Source organism: Nycticebus coucang, chromosome 18 (genome assembly GCF_027406575.1).
Source record: "Nycticebus coucang isolate mNycCou1 chromosome 18, mNycCou1.pri, whole genome shotgun sequence".
Taxonomy (NCBI): Eukaryota; Metazoa; Chordata; class Mammalia; order Primates; family Lorisidae; genus Nycticebus; species Nycticebus coucang.
The window spans coordinates 32064866-32083485 of record NC_069797.1 but is presented as its reverse complement, the minus strand read 5'-3'; the positions used below and the strand labels follow the sequence as shown (position 1 = coordinate 32083485).

At 48.6% G+C, this 18620-nt stretch overlaps 1 protein-coding gene across 13 annotated transcripts in view; it reads right to left on the bottom strand.

Annotated features, from left to right (window-relative positions):
* Positions 1-11021: 11021 nt before the first annotated feature.
* MYO18A (myosin XVIIIA) overlaps positions 11022-18620 on the bottom strand; it is a 101994-nt gene continuing 94395 nt past the window's right edge. For 6 of the 13 annotated variants that reach the window (XM_053569617.1, XM_053569618.1, XM_053569622.1 and 3 more), the window contains one exon: positions 14047-14187. Coding sequence is in view for 5 of the 13 variants with exons in the window: in XM_053569620.1 (XP_053425595.1) it covers positions 11052-11247 (196 nt within the window). In the remaining 8 variants the exon portion in view is untranslated. Of the gene's footprint in view, positions 11248-13179; positions 14188-16944; positions 17014-18620 lie in introns of those variants that run through there. The other 7 variants (XM_053569626.1, XM_053569627.1, XM_053569628.1 and 4 more) reach the window with 4 other exon arrangements.

Below are 18620 nucleotides of genomic sequence, written 5' to 3'. Positions count from 1 at the left end.
TCAAGGAATGATAGATAAACAAAATGGGGTATGTACCCACAATGGATTGTTATTCAGCCTTAAAAAGGAAGGGAATTCTGACACATGCTACGTGGACGAAACCTGAGGGCATTATGCTAAGTGAAATAAGCCAGTCACAAGGGACAGTGTGATTCCCTCCACGCTCCCTGTGTGTGAGGTATCTAGAGACAGAGCTAATCTTGCTTTTTGGGGGGGCGTGGCCTATGGGAAATGCGGAAATACCTTCCTGGCTGGAGGGGTGGGGGGTTGCAGGGGGGCGGAGTCATAGGGCGAATACTCCAAAGGCAAAGGACATGCAAATGATATGAATATGCTAATTAATCTCGGTTTCCCAGAGTATGGCTGAGCCAGAGAAGGAGCAGGGGAAATAACTGGACCCTGAGACTCAAACGGTTTGGCTGGACGAAAACTAACCCCAGACAGACCAGAAGCACCGGTCTAGTGGTTACCAGGCGCTCGGAAGAGGAGGAAGTGGGCATTTGTTTATGGGTATAGAGTTTCAGTTTTGCAAGATGAAAGGAGCTCTGTGAATGCCACTAAGCTATACACTTAAAAAACGGTTAAGATGGTAAATTTTATGTTGTATGCATGCTACCACAATTTTTTAAAAAGTCTTGTTTTTACAGAGCATACAGTCCAGTGAAGAGAAGACATATGAGGAATACGTGCAAGTAAATTCTATCATATATTAGAAGTGCTTTGGGGAAAGCAGAGTAGGGGGTGAGGAGGTGACAGGGAGTGCTGGGGAGGGCCTGCCATTTCAGATGGTGCTGGGGCAGGACTCACTGAGGTGGGAAGAGTAAGCTGGGCAGATACGAAGGGGAGAGAAAAGAGAGGTACAGAGAGGCACCCATGTAAGATCCCGTCAGCTCCCAAGCTGGCAGAAAAGGAGAAAGAGTGCTAGGAATGTCCCCTCCGGCCCCACAGCTGCCCGCAGCTCCCTCTCTTCTCTTAGTGCCCCCCTCCCCCCTCCCAGCCAGCTGCTGCTCCCCTTCCAAAATATCCAGCTTTATTCAGCTTGTTAGTGACAGCTAAAGGAAAGCCAGTGTCTTGAGGAGCTGAGAAAGGACGAATGGGGGATGCCACCAAGCCCTGCCTGAACTGGCCGAGGCCTTGCGTCCCAGCAAAGAGCTGGAGAAGGCAAGGATGTGAGTAGGGGCAGGGCAGGGCCAGTGAAGGGAGACAGATAAGGAACTGAGTGGGAAGAGGCTGGCAAAGTACAGACCAAGAAGGCCGACAGCATCTCCTGGGACGCTACACCTGCCCCCCTAAAGCCATAGAAATGGGGCCAGAATGTCTGAGTGGGAGTGAGTGAGTGAGTGTTAGTTGGGATGGGGCGGGATCATAGAGGAGAAGGGGGTCAGAGGACAGCTGAGGGTTTCGGTAATATTGAGGGATTTGCCAGAAATAGATGTACTAGTATTATCTCACTGCTTCCCTTTTGCCGAAGCATGGCCAGGCATCCCCTTTCATACAGCCCCTCCATATCTCCAAGATGGAAGAAAATCAAAATCAATTGGGCAGGCAGCAAGAGACCTCTGGAAGGGCAGCTGGGGTCTGCACAGGCTGCAGGGGAGAGATAAGGGCAATGAAGAGAAAGAGGCCGGCCTGGTTGCCAACCAGACTAAGGAAAGCGGAGGCAGGCTGAAAATAGACTGGGGGCGGGGAGGGAGGCGAGCCAGTCCAGAAAAGGAGGGAGAGGAGAGGCAATCGATGCTGTTTCGACTCTGACCCAATTTTTCATCTCTCAGCCTCACCAAAAAATGAGAGGATGGTGGGAAGTAGGGAGAAATTGGTACAGAGAGGGAAGAGTCGAGGGGGAAAGGAATTTGAGTCCTAAGAGCTGGGCACTTGTGGGGTACACATCAGTAATCATAGTGAGGAAAAGGGGAGATGTGTACCATTGTTAGTACCATTCAACTCTCTCCAGAGTTTGGTATCTTAGAACAAGTTTAAGAGCTTGAAGAATGTGAGTAGAGCTTGGAAGGAGGGCCAATGATCTAGAAAGGTAAAAGGCAACAAGGATGGTCAGTCTGGAGACAGGAGGGTAGAAAGGACTCTGTGCTTGCATTTAACCTCTCAGAGGAGTGATTCAAGAGGTATGGTTATGTCAGTGGTGGGTTTTCAATGAAGCAAGAGGGATAAAGTCAGATTTCAGCAAACACACCCCATTAGATAGATTTGGGAGATATTGAAACAGATAGATGGGGTGGCGCCTGTAGCTCAGTGTGTAGGGCACTGGCCATATACACTGAGGTTGGTGTGTTTGAACTCCGCTGGGCCAGCTAAAACAACAATGACAACTGCAACACCAAAAAAATAGCCAGGCGTTGTGGTGAGTACCTGTAGTCCCAGCTACTTGGGAGGCTGAGGCAAGAGAATCACTTAAGGCGGTGCCTGTAGCTCAGTGAGTAGGGCGCCAGCCCCATATACTGAAGGTGGTGGGTTCGAACCTGGCCCCGGCCAAATGACAACAACAACAACAACAAAAAGCAAATAAATAAAAGTCTCAAAAAAAAACCAAAACTAAAAAAAATGCTTGGCGCCTCTGGCTCAAGCTGGCAGGTTAGAGTCCAGCCCGAGCCCACCAAACAACAATGATGGCTGCAACCAAAAAATGGCCGGGCGTTGTGGCAGGTGCCTGTTGTCCCAGCTACTTGGGAGGCCGAGGCAGGAGAATCACTTGAGCCCAGGAGTTGGAGGTTGCTGTGAGCTGTGATGCCATAGCAGTCTACCCAGGGCAACAGCTTGAGGCTCTGTCTCAAAAAACAAAAACAAAAAACAACTACTCTTAAAAAAAAAGAGAGAATCGCTTAAGCCCAATAGTTTGAGGTTGCTGTGAGCTGTGACCCTACTGCACTCTACCCAGGGTAGAGACTCTGTCTTAAAAAAAGAACAACCCCCACCTCAAAACAACAACAGATAGATGGGTACTCCTACAGTACCCAGAAGCTCTCACTTAATAAAGTATACTTTATTTAGAAAACTTAAAAAATGAGAAGCCCATCTGTATGGCTCTGTGGAGGGTTACCTGGAGGCCAAGGCTTCCCCACGCAATCTCTGGAAGGCTTCTCCCTAGGGAAGGGGCCTAGAATTTTTATCACCCTGCAGGTAGGGTCTGACTTAGATATCTGGGCACAGTCCTAAGACAGGACTAATGCAAGCACTTGTTGGGGGTACAGGGGAGGCACGAGATGGGCTGGATCTGTCAGCCCTGGGAGAGGCAGCAGGGACAAGGGGCAGGGTTCTAAGACGCAGGACCCAGTGGTATTTACATAACGTTGAATAATGAATAAGCCCAGCTCCGGGGTTCCTAGTCAGTATTGCTCATCTGCATCTTTATTAAGCTTTATAAATGATTCAGCTCCCTGCCCCTTCCCCCAGCCCCTGCCCAGCCTGCCCCAAGCATCAGAGTAGTTGACTGCTCATTATTTTAGAATAGATTTGTTTCACCAACATTCAGCGAGGCATGGAGTGGGGGGCACGAGAGGGAGGAATGCATCCAGAAGGCAAGTGGCATGGATGGGTAGGGGACTGAAGAACAGAAAGGCTATGAGTGGGAAGGCAGGCTCATGACTGTGAGCAGAGGCATGGAGCTAGGGATATGGGCTTAATTCTCTAAAATGCTCCTGGAGCCAACATCTTAAGGAGAGAAAGGGTTCTTAGAGTCCTCAAAATGTGCTGGGTTCAAGTCCCATTCAAATCCCCAGTTTTCCTTACATCTGCTGCCAAGCCCCCAGCAGGCCTGGCACTCAGCTCCAGTGCTCCGCTTAGCCACTTGAGCAGCCAAATGAGTACAGCCCCCGGGGAAGCTCTCACTTTTTCCTGAGGCAGGAATTTTGCTATTTTCACTAAAGAAAAAAAAAACTGCTACACTTGCAAGGCAAGAACAAGTACCAGGCATATGTGTATTAGGGCAGAAAGAAATAGGAACAGACACTCATGGTATGGGAATTTGTAGGGAAAAGTAGTGCAGTGTCCACCTTCCAGGACAGGTATGGAGAAAGTGGGCAGCACTCAATTTGTCCAAGCAAGGATGGTAGTGCCACTGCTCTGGGAGCTGCCACGTCTACTGGGCAGAGACACGGAGAAGTATTTAACAGCCAGAACCTGGAGGAACTGGCAGGAAACTGGAGGGGTGGGGGGAGGAGGTGGAGCATTTTTCATGTCCCTGGCTGCACATTAAAATCACCTGGGGAGCTTTAAAAACCATGATGCTTGGGCCCCACCCAAGGTCAATTAAATCAGGATCCCTGAAGGAGAAGGCACCCTCGGCATAGTATTTTTAAAACAGTGCCTTCATTTTGTTTGGATCCTAGTGTAAACAAATCAACTTCAAAATATACCTAAGAAAAAGCATATAATAAAATCAGAAAAAGTTAAACATTGGATATTTCTTTCTTTTTTTTTTTTTTTTTGAGATAGAGTCTCACTTTGTTAGCCTTAGTAGAGTGCCGTGGAGTCATAGTTCACAGCAACCTCAAACTCTTGGGCTCAAGTGATTCTCTTGCCTCAGCCTTCCAAGTATCTGGGCCTATAGGCACTTACCACAACGCCCAGCCATTTTTAGAGTCAGGATCTTGCCTGTGAGCTCAGGCAATCCATCCGCCTTGGCATCCCAGAGTGCTAGGATTACAGGCATGAGTCACCGTGCCCGGCCTAAACACTGGATAGTTGATATTAAGGAATTATTAATCTTGTTTTAGTTGTGATAAGAGTACTGTGATTATGTTTTCTTAAAGAGTCATATTCTCCTCTCTCTCTCTTTCCTCTCTTTTTGACAGAGTCTCACTCTGTTGCCCTTGGTAGAGTGCTGTGGGGTCATAGCTCACAGCAACCTCAAACTCTTGGGCTTGAGCAATCCTCCTGTCTCAGCCTCCCAAGTGGCTGAGACTATGGGTGTGCACCACAACACTCGGCTAGTTTTTCTATTTTTGGTAAAGATGAGGTCTCACTCTTGCTTAGGCTGGTCTTGTACTCATGAGCTCAAGCGATGCACCTGCCTCAGCCTCCCAGAGTGTTAGGATTATAGGTGTGAGCCATGGCCCATGGCCATGTTCTTTTCTTTGAGGGATGGATACGAAAGTATTTCCTGATAAAATGACATCATTTCTGGGGTTACTTTCAAAATAATGCAGTGAAGAGAACTTGGAAGTAGGTAGAGGTGCTGACTAGCAAGATTTGCTGCTGAAAACTGTTGAAGCCGCTTGAGGGGTAAACAGGTTCATTCATTATACCATTCTTTTTACTTTATACTACCAACTAAACAGCCAGGAGGGAGAACCACAGAACTGGGCGCTGAGGACAGGGGCCACTGAGACATATCTGTGAGGAGAACTGGCCTCTTAAACAAGTTTGCAGGACCCTAAATAATAGGAGAGGGTCCTCTCATATCCTGCCCCCATTCCAAGGCATAGCAGGGGCCATTGGTGGAAAAAGTGACTGGCAGTTAGACATGCAAGAGGGGGGCCACTGAAGGGCTCTACAGTCTCCTTCCTCGTATGCCCACACTTTCTCTGGAGGCTTACAGCCCCATGTTCTAGGCACTTGGTCTGGCTGGTGGACCGAGGGAACCGCCTGTCTGAGGTACCCAACACCAGAACCAGCCCTCCTCCTTTCCTTCCCTGCCCTCTTCAGACTGGAACCCCATCTCAGCTGGCACCCCTTACTTCTGTCACCACTGTTTCCCTGCTCTGTCACCCCCCTGATAGGCTCTTCTGCCTCTCTCGGGGAACATTAATCAGCCCAGCTGATTCCATCAGGGGTGTGAGGGGAGGCTGAACACGAGTCCATGAAATCACCGGCACCCAGGCACCCACTGCCAGAGCCAGAGAGAGAGGGCTCCAGTGGCTGCTGCCAGAGCTGCCTGAGCTTCCGAGAGATTCTCTGGTAGCTTGATCCTATTTGCATGTCTCTCCTTTAATGAACAAATCCAAACGAATCCCCAATTCTCAGGTCTGTACTACTCCAGACTCGTCAGGTCTTCTCGTCCTTGGCACGGCCCTGGACCAACCAGTCCCTTGTTCTCCACGTGCTCCCAAGGAAAGATTTCCAGCCCCACAGAGGTGTGTGGCCCTGCCTTGTCGCAGAAATCAGCCCTGTCTTCCACCCAGCCCCACCCATGGCACTACCAGCTCTGGCCTCCAGCTCAGACTGGGGCTCTATCAGTCTTCTGCGCTCCATTACCTTCCCCTGATGGCCTCTAGGGGCTGGGGAGGAGAGAGAGTTGGAGGGGGTCTGTTTAAGAGATTTTTGGAATCCGTGCCTGCGCATCACCCGCTGCCATGAGTTATTTCAGCGCTGATGTTTGTCTCGAGCTGATTATTCCAGCCTGAGAACAGGTGGAGCAGCCTGCGGTGGCTTATTCGTCAGCCAAGGCCATCTGTTCCCAACAAGCTGAGATTTGTAGCTGATTTCTACTGGGGAGCAAGGAGTGGGGGCAGGGCTGGGGATGGCGATCACACCCACGTCCCTGGAGACTTACTCCTCCCAGACCTTCCCACATGCAGAAACCCCAGGCTTCCTCTTCTACTATGGATATCTCATTTTCTTAGAGAAACTCACTGGTCACTTGAGTCAGCAACAGTACTTCCTTAAGGGGCTAAACCTTCTCAGAAGCACAAATCTATCAGCCAGGCACACAGTCTGGCCAGTGAGCTCTGCCCTCCTCCCCCCCCCCTTTACAGATCTTAAAAAAAGAAAGTCTATCATTATGACACAAACATCCTAAATGACCTTCTCAACTCTTGGCTTCTCATCCCAACTCCACCACCAGTCTCTGTCCGCAGGAACATCCTCACCCAAACCAGTCACCTGCTGGGCACCAGGCTGCAGGGGAGGGCTTGCTCTAAATGCTCTTCTCTCTCCTAAATACCCCATTCAAGTTCCACCCTCCAATCTGTTCCTCTTCCAGCTTCCACTCTCAGCCATGCCAAGAGACGCCTGCTGCTTTAAGAATGGCTTTCCCTGAGGAAGAGATCTGAGCAGTTTCTAAGCAGCTTTGCCACATGGTTCACCCCCCACAGCTATGATTTCTATATAACAAATCCCGGAAAAGAAGCTACTCTTATAGTCACCCTAATATGACAATGTGGAGCCTACTTTTGGTATTGGTACACATATCTGAACTGACTTTTTTTTTTTCTCTTCTTAAAACAGGGTCTGTTGTCCAGGCTAGAGTGCAGTGGTGTCATCATAGCTCACTGCAACCTCAAACTCCTGGGCTCCAACCATCTTCCTGCCTCAGCCTTTGGAGTAGCCAGGACTAGTGGTGAGCAACACCATGCCTGGCTAGTTTTGTCTATTTATTTTTTTGTAGAGATGGAGTCTTGATATTGCTCAGGGTAGTGTTGGACTCTTGGCTTCAAGTAATCATTCTGCTTTGGCCTCCAGAAGTGCTGGGATTATAGGTATAAGCCAATACACCTGGCCTGTACTAACTTCTTTCTTAAAAAACGTGTGAAAACTGGGCGGCGCCTGTGGCTCAGTGAGTAGGGTGCCGGCCCCATATACCGAGGGTGGTGGGTTCAAACCCAGCCCCGTCCAAACTGCAACCAAAAAATAGCCGGGCGTTGTGGCGGGCGCCTGTAGTCCCAGCTGCTCGGGAGGCTGAGGCAAGAGAATCACCTAAGCCCAAGAGCTGGAGGTTGCTGTGAGCTGTGTGATGCCACGGCACTCTACTGAGGGCGGTAAAGTGAGACTCTGTCTCTACAAAAAAAAAAAAAAAAAAAAAGTGTGAAAACTTGATATGAAATACTTTATCAATATCTCCACATCTCCAAATAAAACTATTTTGTAGTTTTCAGAGGTCCCTTTAAATATTTATTTATTTATTTATTTTTTTAGAGACAGAGTCTCACTTTATCGCCCTTGGTAGAGTGCTGTGGCATCACAGCTCACAGCAACCTCCAATTCCTGGGCTTAGGCCATTCTCTTGCCTCAGCCTCCCGAGTAGCTGGGACTATAGGCGCCCGCCACAACGCTGGGCTATTTTTTGTTGTTGCTGTTTGGTGGGGGTAGGGTTTGAATCCACCACCCTCTGTATATGGGGCCGGCACCCTACTCACTGAGCCACAGGTACCGCCCTAAATATTTATTTATTGATCTCTGTTTTCACACCTACTTTTTTTCACATCTATGTATAACCTTAAGAACCCATTAATGGAGCTGTAAGACTGCCTCAATTTCTAGTTGGTTCTCTAGTCGTATTTTGCCAGTTCCTGGGAAAATTCTACTATTAAATCCTGTCCAGTGGCTGGGAATGTCCACCAGAAAGAAAAGCCCCCACAGACGAGTTCTAGGACCCACGAAGGGGCATGCAACCTGTGTTTGCAGTGTAGAACATTCCATGGGGTGCCATTCACCAAGGTCACTCTCCCTTGCTCTCCATAGGACAGTAATCTCCTGGGGGCAGAAGCAGCCCTAAAGCAAAGGTGCCAACATGCAATTGATTTTAGGCCCCAGGGCTACAATGAGCCAAGAGACCTCTTTTATCACATACAGTTTTATATTTGACTGGCTACCCATTGCTGATCTTTCAAAGACCTAAAATTTCTGAAGCTATTGGCTGCATCTTCTTCATATAGGGATCTTTTTCTTTTCTTTTCTTTTTTTTGACTCCTTTTTAAAATTCTCCACTTTCAAATTCCTTAGTGTCCTCTCTTCCCTAAATCCATTTGCTGCTTTTCCTAATCTAGTCAGATCATAGATACACCACAAAACATATAAAAAATGTATTAAAATGTGGAAAATCTTTGACTCTTAAGCCACCTCAAATATAATTTGCCTGGATGGTGTCAAAACTTAATATATCCTTTTTGAATTTTTCTCTTTTTTTGGTAAAACTATCATAGCTGACTTTTGATATCTACAGCAAATTCTATCTGCACATATAAGTATTTGACTGGGAGATTTATGTCACTGACTTCAATCGCAAAGCACACATCCTTTCTGGAATCTCCCTTATGTATATGACCCATCACTGGGGCTTACACTACAGAAGACTCAATTTCTCTGTAAAATTCCTTCTAAGCAAATCTAGCATCCTTGTTAACTCCAAAATGGCTATTGCTCTGGAAATCTCTCCTCCCAGATCAAATCTCAGAGAATGGTCTGGATTGCTCTGTTGTACTGTAATGAAATTAGACTGAAGTGAATATAGCTTGAAATAGCATTCTGGGCTATGTGGAACTGTTATTCATATTGTTGGCACAGTGGGAGTAAAGTGCAAATGTGGTAATGTGTGGGGGCTGCTCTGAAAATTGTAAAGAGCTACACAAATGTGAGGTAGATTTCTTTTTCTTTTCTTTTCTTTCTTTCTTTCTTTTTTTTTTTTTTTGCCTCAAATTGCCAAGAAGTGTTTCCTTCTTAAGGTCAAGCTTTGGTGAATACCAAGCATGCAGCAATTTGAGATGAGGACCATGGCAGCAATTCTTCGCTTTCCAGCCTTCTCTTCATCCTCTGGCAAGGTTAGAATAGTTCCCAAATGCCTGGCCAGCTGATGGAACCAAGCTGAGGACCCTGCTTGGCAAGATGACATCACTTCTCAGCTTCAATTTCTTTAAGAGGACAATGACATTTCACAGAGTTGTGATGGGGTTAAATGAGATTTTGTAGACAAAGTGCTTAACAAGTAGGAACTATTATTGGTATCACCATCCTCTTCATTGTACAGATCTTTGCTGACAGGCTGGGAGGGGACCCCTCAGTCTCAGTCCCTACGGACTTCAAAGAGCCCTTCAAAGGGCAAGAAACTGTGTTTTTTTGTTTTTTTGAGACAGTCTCAAGCTGTCACCCTGGGTAGAGTGCTGTGGCATCACAGCTCACAGCAACCTCCAACTCCTGGGCTCAAGTGATTCTCCTGCCTCTGCCTCCCAAGTAGCTGGGATTAGAGGCATCCGCCAAAACGCCCGGCTGTTTTTTGGTTGCAGCCATTATTGTTTGGCGGGCCCGGGCTGGATTTGAACCTGCCAGCTCAGGTGTGTGTGGCTGGCGCCTTAGCCCCTTGAGCCACAGGCAGCCAAGCCAAGAAACAGGGTTTACATAGAGTAGCTGGGTCCTCGATCCATTGTAATCATTAAAAGGGCAACGCGGGTAAGTGTGCCCCAGCAGCTGCCTAAAAACCCGAGGACAAGGCTATATTTTCTCTTTTAAGGGGCGTGGCCTACGAGAAATAAGAGAAGACCCTCCAGGCGGGGGGCAGAGTCTTAGGATAGTGCGCTCTTGAAGCCGTGGGCGTGCAAATGATATATGACTGTGCTAATGACATCTCAGTTGTCCAGTGAATGGCTGGGCACCTGCCCGGACTGGCAGAGCCAGGGAAAGACAGGAAATGAAACCCGACGCTGAGGCTCGACGGGTCGGCTAGACTAAAACTAACCCCAAAGAGACCAGGGGAGATGATATTCCCCCATGGTACCGGAATTCGCAGCCCTCTGGCTCTCACCGGGGTGAGGGATGGATGGGGGTGAGGGGTGGGTGCAATAAAGGACTGGGGATGGGAGATTCTGTTGGCTGCGGTAAGGAGCTCTGAATTTGGGAGCCAAAATGTTCTTGCCAGCAATACCACCTTAGGCTTGAGAGGTTAAGTCCCTTCTGCAAGGTCACAGCGCTAGCAGCAGAATAAGCGCTGTTTAGTAGGCTTTGTCTATTTTTGCTTTGTTTTCACTACTGCACGTAGGCACCATTCTAGAGGTAAAAAAGGGAGCAGCCCCCACATATGGCAGATCTTGGTACATTACCAAGCTGTCCCAGACTGCCCACCAGGCTGGAGGTTTTAGAAAATATGTCCTAGGGGAAGATGAAAGGAGTTGGAGTGAATGCCAGCAGCAGTAGCAGGCAAGGACAAATTATCATAGACTTGTCTGGAATGTGTTGCTATATAAAAGGTGACGAAGTGTTCCAGCTTCCCTGAGAACCAGCTCAGAGGAAATGAATGGGGGACAGAAAGGATTAGGGTAGATTTAAGGCAGCACTTTCTCCCAGAGATCATTTCTGAGCCCTTTATTCAGTGACCAAGGAAGGCTATGGACTCATCCCCCTCCCTTCCGTTTCTGAGACCTTTGGGAATCCATCTCCCTCCAGTCGCACTTGGCCTGCTTGGAGGACAAGAATGAAAGAGATGACTTTGAAAAGTCCCCACCATTCAGGTAGGAGATCCTTTCCTTGAATGGGCGTCTTGGGCTCTTTGCTGAGGGTGAGGACAAAAGTTGCTCTGGCTCCCGGGCCCTGGGGGGGAGAAACAGCAGTCATAGCATCTCTTGCAACACACTTCCTGCCAAATTGATTCAAATTGGCCTGGATATGAACATATGATTAAAGGAGCAGCGCAATTCATTTATCAGGAGAGATTAAAGAGCGGCATCTGCGAAGCCTAGCTGGGGGACAATTAAGGAGCAAATCGCTAAGTGTCTGTGCCACCAGGCATGGGGGCGGGGGATGGGGGAAAGGACAACTGAGATAATCTGCCAAGGGGACACAAGGACAAAGGGAGGCAGTTTCAGGGTCACTGCTTGCTGCTATAGTCCCTGGGTACAGACTAGGCACCAGTTCCACAGGACTTTGGTTCTCTCTTATTCAGGAGCCCAAGCAATCCTGAGGGTCTGTGATTAGAGAGAAGGATCTAGCAAGCTGGCTTTGAGCCCGGCACAGGGACAGATTTGCTTTCTGTTTTGCATGAATCACATCTTAAGGAGCAGAGCTGCCATGAGTGTGCAGGTGAGGGTACTTTACCCAAAGTGAAGACAGAATTTGGTGGTCCTGAAGACTCCTGTACTCCTTCCTCTAGGGTTAGTGCCAAGGGAATTATCTCCTTCCCAGCCTACGGCCCACCACCTTGGCCAAGGGGCTTCACCGAAACTTGGAGAAGCATTGGTTATCTCAGGCTTTGTCCTCTGGCTTCCCCAGACGGCCTGCAGCATGCTCTTCACCAGTCTCTCCCTGCCCCAGGACCTTGGTATAAGCTCTTCTTCCCCCCAGCTTGTCTATTCCAGCAATATCTACCTGAAGGTCTATCTTCATGCATCTTCTCAGAAGCTGTCCCACCCTACCTCAAAAACAGTCTCCTTTCATAATATGCCCCCATCTTGTCCTTCTGTTATGTCTTGTGTAATGATTTCCAAATAGGTCAGCTCTGGCCCAAGTCCACAATCCCCTGGAGCACAAACACTACGATTTATTCCTCTCGACCCAATCAGGACTTGTGCACACTAGAAGGTACAGAATGTATTTCATGTGTCTCCCTCCTCCAGTGGAATATCCACTTTATGAAGGGAGAGATCTTATCTACCCCCAGCACCTAGAATGGTGCCTAGACCACAGTAAACAGTTATGAAATATTTCTTGACTGCCAAGGAAACAAATAGATATTTTATGACTTAAACAAAACCCTTTACCCCTAAAAAAAGAGAGAGAAGGAGAGAAGATAGAATGTCTGTCTGTAATTGGTAATTGGTGAGGTTTAACTATTAGGTAGACCTCAACATTCCCTCCTGGAGGCAAGGGAAGGATGAGGCTTAGACCACTCTGCCAACCTGGATTATAGTCCATGGGCTCTTAACATAGAAGGTGGGGATTATGTCTTTCTTGATCAACTCTCTCATGCCTGCCCCAAGTGACCTACCAAGTCCCTCTAAGTGACACTTGTCCAACATGGGAGCAGGCCTGAGACCCCCACGTTCCCATCAGAATCCCACCTCTCCCTCCAAGATCACACTGGACCTTACTTGAGCCTGAAGGAACAGGCAGGAAAACTGGTGTAGCCAGGAAGAAAAAGGCCTTTATTTCCATACATTAGGTAAACAGGGAAGGGAGAGCACAGCCCAGTGAGTACAAACCATTGCAGGAAAAAAGGGGGGACAGCAGACAGGTGCAGCACCAGGCACTGCCCTTGGGCCCCGAAGTATGGTGGACTGGTCAGGATAAGCTTTTGGGGTGGGGCTGGGGCCTTCAGACCCACCACCACCACCATCACACTGTCATGTCTGGGATAAGTGTGTGGGGGCAGGGAGACTGAAAGAAGAAAAATGACACAGGCTCAGAACACAGGGTAAGGACTCGTGTGTGATACACATCAACACTGACCAAAACTTCAATCTTCAGACTTTCTGATCACAAGCCCTCAACCCAACGCCTTCCCTCCCACGTGGAGCTCATGATCCAGGCAACTGGGACAGAAGGGGAGGGAGGCCGTGCTTGGATAGCCCTGAATTGGCATAGGTGGAATGGGTTTACTCTTAAATAGGTCATTGCACGTAACACACTGAGGAGGTGGGTGGGGCCTGGAAGTTGCAGAAGGTCGGTATGCACCCGTCTGTATAGGCCTGCTCTGCCCAAACCAGAAGCACCCAAGGGCCCCTCCTCACGCTGACTCATAAGAACCTGGACCCAGCTCTGCTCACCAGTGTCTCCAGCTGCAGAGAGAGGACTGCTCTCTGAAGAGTGAAGATGCAGATGAGCTTCCCAAGGCATTCCCGGGGGCTCCAGCTGCACCTCCCACTCTCAGAGGTGCAGCTGTGATGGAGCGGTTGGGTATTTAAATTAAAAAGTAGAAAGACAGCAGGCACTGAGAAGAGAAAGCCCTCACCCCAAAACAGAGAGAAGGAAATGCTGCCCCCTCCCTAACTCCTCCCCAAGGACCTGACAACCTAGAGTGTCCCAGTAGGCAACCTGTCCACTGTCCCTGAGCAGGGAGCTGAGTTGGAGGTCAGCTTACTGGCTCCATGCAGTGCCAGGCCACCTGCCACTGCCCACAGTGGCCCACGGTAGAAGCCAAGAGTGTGGCATTTTCGAGGCAGGGAGGAGCAAAAAGTTCTCTTTTCAGAAGCTCCTCTTCTCCCACCTCTTCTGTGTGGAGATGTTGGACACCCACAGCCTGGAAAATCCCCCTGACAGAGAGGGTTGGGGTGCTTCCCATGCAGATCTGCAGTTGGGGGTGGGGGAGATTAGTACCCCACCATTTCCTGGGAGAGGCGCCAAGGCAGCCACAGGCTGTGGGTGGGAGGGCTGCAAACCAGTCCCCTGGGCTATGCGTTGGTCTCCGTCAGCTTGGCCTCTGTATCACTGTCACTCAGATAGCTGTGGGAGTATTGGGGTTTGGAGGTGTTGTCCAGAGGGTCGTGCTCATCATCTGACCGGTCAGGGGCAAGGGACTTCCAGTAGCTGGTGGGACTGTGGGACAGAGGAATAGGTTACAGACAAATGACACTCCTATATTTCAACACCAAAGCTTTTGGTTCTGGAGAGAGGCCCACAAGGCCCTGTAAAGACCCTGTCAAGAGCACTCACCGAAGCCAAACATTGCTAAGTGAAAACCATCCCTGGCTTACCTAACAGATACTCAAAGTAGTAAAGGAAAGGAGAGCACCATTTTGGCTCTGGAAGATGTTAAGTAAGATTCCTAGGAAAGCGGTGCTGGAAGCAGTGGGCCTTGGACTTGAGTGGGCATAAGAATCAGCTGCACACTCCTGGGTCTTCCTCTTAGAAATGCTGATTTGTTAGCCTTTGGGTACAATCCAGGAATTCTGTACTTTCATCTCCCTCCTTAGAAGATTCTGATGCAGGCAGTTCATGAACCATACTGACTTGGAGACTGGAGGTCTGGTGATTACATGATTACAACCTGTCTAAGGTTGTAAGGCAAGTTATTCCTAATAGCCATTTATTTGTTAATTTCCTTAATATCCTCTAGGCTGAAGTTATTCCTATAAAGATTCCTTCTGAAAAGGAGGGCTTTCCCTCCCAGACAGTAACTTTCCCCTAATCAGATTTTTCTGTGTTTCTTTTTTTTTTTTTTTTGAGATGGGGTCTTGCTCTTGCTCAGGCTGGTCTTGAACTCCTGAGCTCAGGCAAACCACCTGCCTCGGCCTCCCAGAATGCTAGGACAATCAGATTTTCTTAAGAGTTGTGAGAATTTCTGCCTTCCCCCCGCCCCAAGTTTTTTTTTGAGACAGAGTCTCAAGCTGTCTACCCTGGGTCACAGCTCACAGCAACCTCAAACTCTTGGGCTTAAGAGATTCTCTTGCCTCAGCCTCCCAAGTAGCTGGGACTACAGGTGCCTACCACAATGCCCAGCTAATTTTTTTTTTTTGTTTTTTTGGTTGTAGTTGTCATTGTTGTTTGGCAGGCCTGGGCTGGATTCAAACCTGCCAGCTCCGGTGTATGTGGTGGTGCCCTAGCTGCTAAGCTACAGGCACCAAGCCAGAGAATTTCTATCCTTGACTGTGGCATCACTTACCCATCATAAGGAATGGAGACTCAGGAAATAGGGGCTGGCAAGACCTCTGTTTCAGGGTGGCACAATGGGAAAAGCCCCTTTTTGGTACAATAGCCTAATCCTAGAAGACATGCATCAGGCCACTAGCTCTAAAAAGCCTCCAACTATCCTTCTGCCCAGATTCGAAGCATCAGCCCCTGGATGGAGTAGGGAAGAGGGGACCTCATCTTCCAGCTTCATCCACCTTCCCTTTTTTCTTTCCCAAAGTCTTAGAGCCACCTTCTCTACCCCTCCTGCTTCCTCTGCCTCTGCCAGTTCAAGTGCACTATAATTTGAACCCCACTGGAGAAAATTCAGCTCAGTGTGGCTCCACACCTACCGGTGCCCTGTACTCAGCGGGTCCTTAGAACAACAGCCCTGCTTCCAGGTCCTAGAGTTTCTCCTTAGGCAAACAGGAATTCTGTGATCCCTACTGCCTACAATTCTGATTTAAGAATCTGGGGGGTACCTTTTGTTTACTAGAACTTTGAAAGTTCTATCCTGGCTCAGGTGCCCATAGCTCAGTGAGTAGGGCGCTGGCCACATACACCGAGGCTGGCAGGTTCGAGCTCGGCCTGGGCTTGCTAAACAACAATGACAACTGGAAACAAAAATAGCCAGGCATTGTGGCAAGTGCCTGTAGACCCAGCTACTCAGGAGGCTGAGGCAAGAGAATCACTTAAGCCCAAGAGTTTGAGGTTGCTGTGAGCTGTGACACTACAGCACTCTACTGAGGGCAACACAGTGAGTTTTTTTCTCTCAAAAAAAATAAATAAAAATAAAAAATTAAATTTCTGTCCCTAACCCAAAAGAGAAGAAAACAGGATTCTGTAAGAAAGAACTACCTTCTGAGCTTTTTCCAAGGTGTCAGTGGGAAATCCAGAGGAAAGGATTTGATTACTGAGTACCGTGTATGAGATATAGGCCTAGGCACCATGTGTGTGCTATCTTTTTTTTGGAGACAGAGTCTTACTCTGTCACCCTGGGTAGAGTACTGTGGCGTCATAGCTAACAGCAACCTCAAACTCCTGGGTGCAAGCAATCCTCTTGCCTCAGTCTCCCAGGGAGCCAGGACTACAGATACCTACAAAAATGCCCAGCTAGATGTTTTATTTTTGTTAGAAATAGGGTCTCGCTGTTGCTCCGGCTGGTTTCCAACGCCTGAGCTCAAGCAATCTACCTGCCTTGGACTCCCAGAGTGCTGGGATTATAGGTGTGAGCCACTGCGCCTGGCCAGATATCTTATTCTTTACAATAACCATGAGGAAGCTAGTTCAAATAGAGGAAACACCTTGTTCAAGGTCACACAGCCAGTATGTAAACTTGAACTTGGGACTCTGAGACCTCAAAGACTTTGGAGGACTCCATTTTGCAGCTAGATTGAATGACCAGAGAGGAAAATAAGGCCAAACCTGAATTCTCCTGCTGGTCTGGGCGAGTGCCCAAAGGGGTGTGCAAAAGACAGGTCTCTTTCTCTCTCTGTCCCGAGGGGTTGGGGGCAGGGGAAGGAAGAGCCTGATAGAATACATGTTCAATTATGCAAAAAGGTTCAGGAATGGACAATCTGGGTAATAGTTATCGTATTTCTCATGAATGAATTACCATTTTTAAAGGAATCAGAATAGTACAAAACACATTTAATATAAACTAGACTGAACATAAATGAGTCTTACTTTGATAGACCAAAGGCACTTAAGGACTCTGAGGGGTCTCCAGGACACAGTTACAAAGCTCAATGATGACTGTGCAACATAGAAAAAAAATTGGGGTTATTTTAGCTTTGGGGTTGGAATTCTAAATTAGTGGCAGTGATTAGAACCTGGTTTGGTTCTCATTTTTTACATAGAATTTCTGGGCACCCAGTGCTAAAGTTCTGCTGTTAGGCAAAGCAATGTCTGACTTTGTGGAAAGACAGTGGGGTTATTTTATAGGCAGAAGGGCAGAGGCAGATGCCAGGGCTGGGACCCAGATGCAAATGAGGTACTGCTGGAGAGCCCTGGGCCCTGTAAGAACTGCTTCAAGGCCCTGTGCTCCTCTCCATTCCCTACCTCTTCTCAAAGTGGGGGTTCTAGCCCCCACCGCCATACTCCTGTGCCTGCCAGGCAGACACCTAGATGAGAGCCAGCCAGGTTTCCATCTTTTCTACCAAGATTCTGGGCAGCGGCAGAGATAGCCAAGGAGGTGGTAAACTCCATGTCTCTCTCCCCCTGGGCTGTGCATCTCCAAGATCCTCCTTGCTTGTAGCTTGGGTGCTCTTTAGCCAGTCTCCTTAGTGAGGTCTACTGCCGCAGCCATCACAAAGCCAATAGCAGGCAGCTAGCCTCCTCCCCAGGGCAAGAGTCAGGGCTGGCAATTTGAACATTTTAACCAAATTGTTTAAAAAGCTTTCCTCCCCATGAGTCAGTGTCTCCTGCTCAGCACTGTCACAAACAATTTGGTACATAAGCTAATTCCCGCTGGGAGAGCCCAGGATGGCAGCTTCCCCCCACCCTGTCCCCCTGACTTCGCTATGGATGCTGCGTTTGTTCGTTCGTGTTCCGAATGCTTGCTGGTCCTCATGACCAGATGGGAAGCTAACTGACTGCTCTGTCCCCTGCCCCCACCCTTCACAGTTTATCCACCGCAAAGCCAGTTGATGCTGCATGCCAGCAAGGTCCTCCCTTCCCAAGCCTTCTCTCTCTGGCTCTATGTTGGTTGGTTAGGCTCTGGCTTGGTGCCACTCTACCAGCAGTGAATCCAATCCTCCTTGGAGGTGGTGGTGTGTGGGGTTTCAGGATTTCTCCTTGTTTCCCAGTGAACTAGAAGAACTGTGCTCATGGTTGTAGAAGAAACAGTCTGTCTTTTTGTTCTTGCTGGCTGTGAGGTCAAGGGCAATGGTGGGCTGAGGGCACTGGGATATGAAATCTGCCAGTTGCATAGCTAGGCCCATGTGCCCCTCTGGGGTAAGGCACAGTGTGCAAAAGGGCCTTGGCTTTGCTTTGCCTTCTCCCCTGAGTCCATCTACTGCTTCCTACCCTGGGGGTGCTGGGACCTAGCAGGGCTGTTGATAGGAGGCTGAGATGATAGACCAAATATTTTGACTCTGGTCTTTTCTCACTGTGGAGCTGACAATGGCTGTCTAGTACAATGGAGATACCTCCTGACTTTCATAGACAACCATCTGACATATGGGGGAAGCAACAGAGCAGGGCTGAGCCTCAGAGCTTGGTTTCAGGGCAGCTGAGGCCTGAGGAATGAGTTCAAGTTCCACTTCCCCTAGCCTATCTATCACCCTTCCACTGGTTCCATTCCTTAAAGGAACCTTAAAACTGGTCCCTTTGGTATAAACCATCCAAAATCAGCAAATATG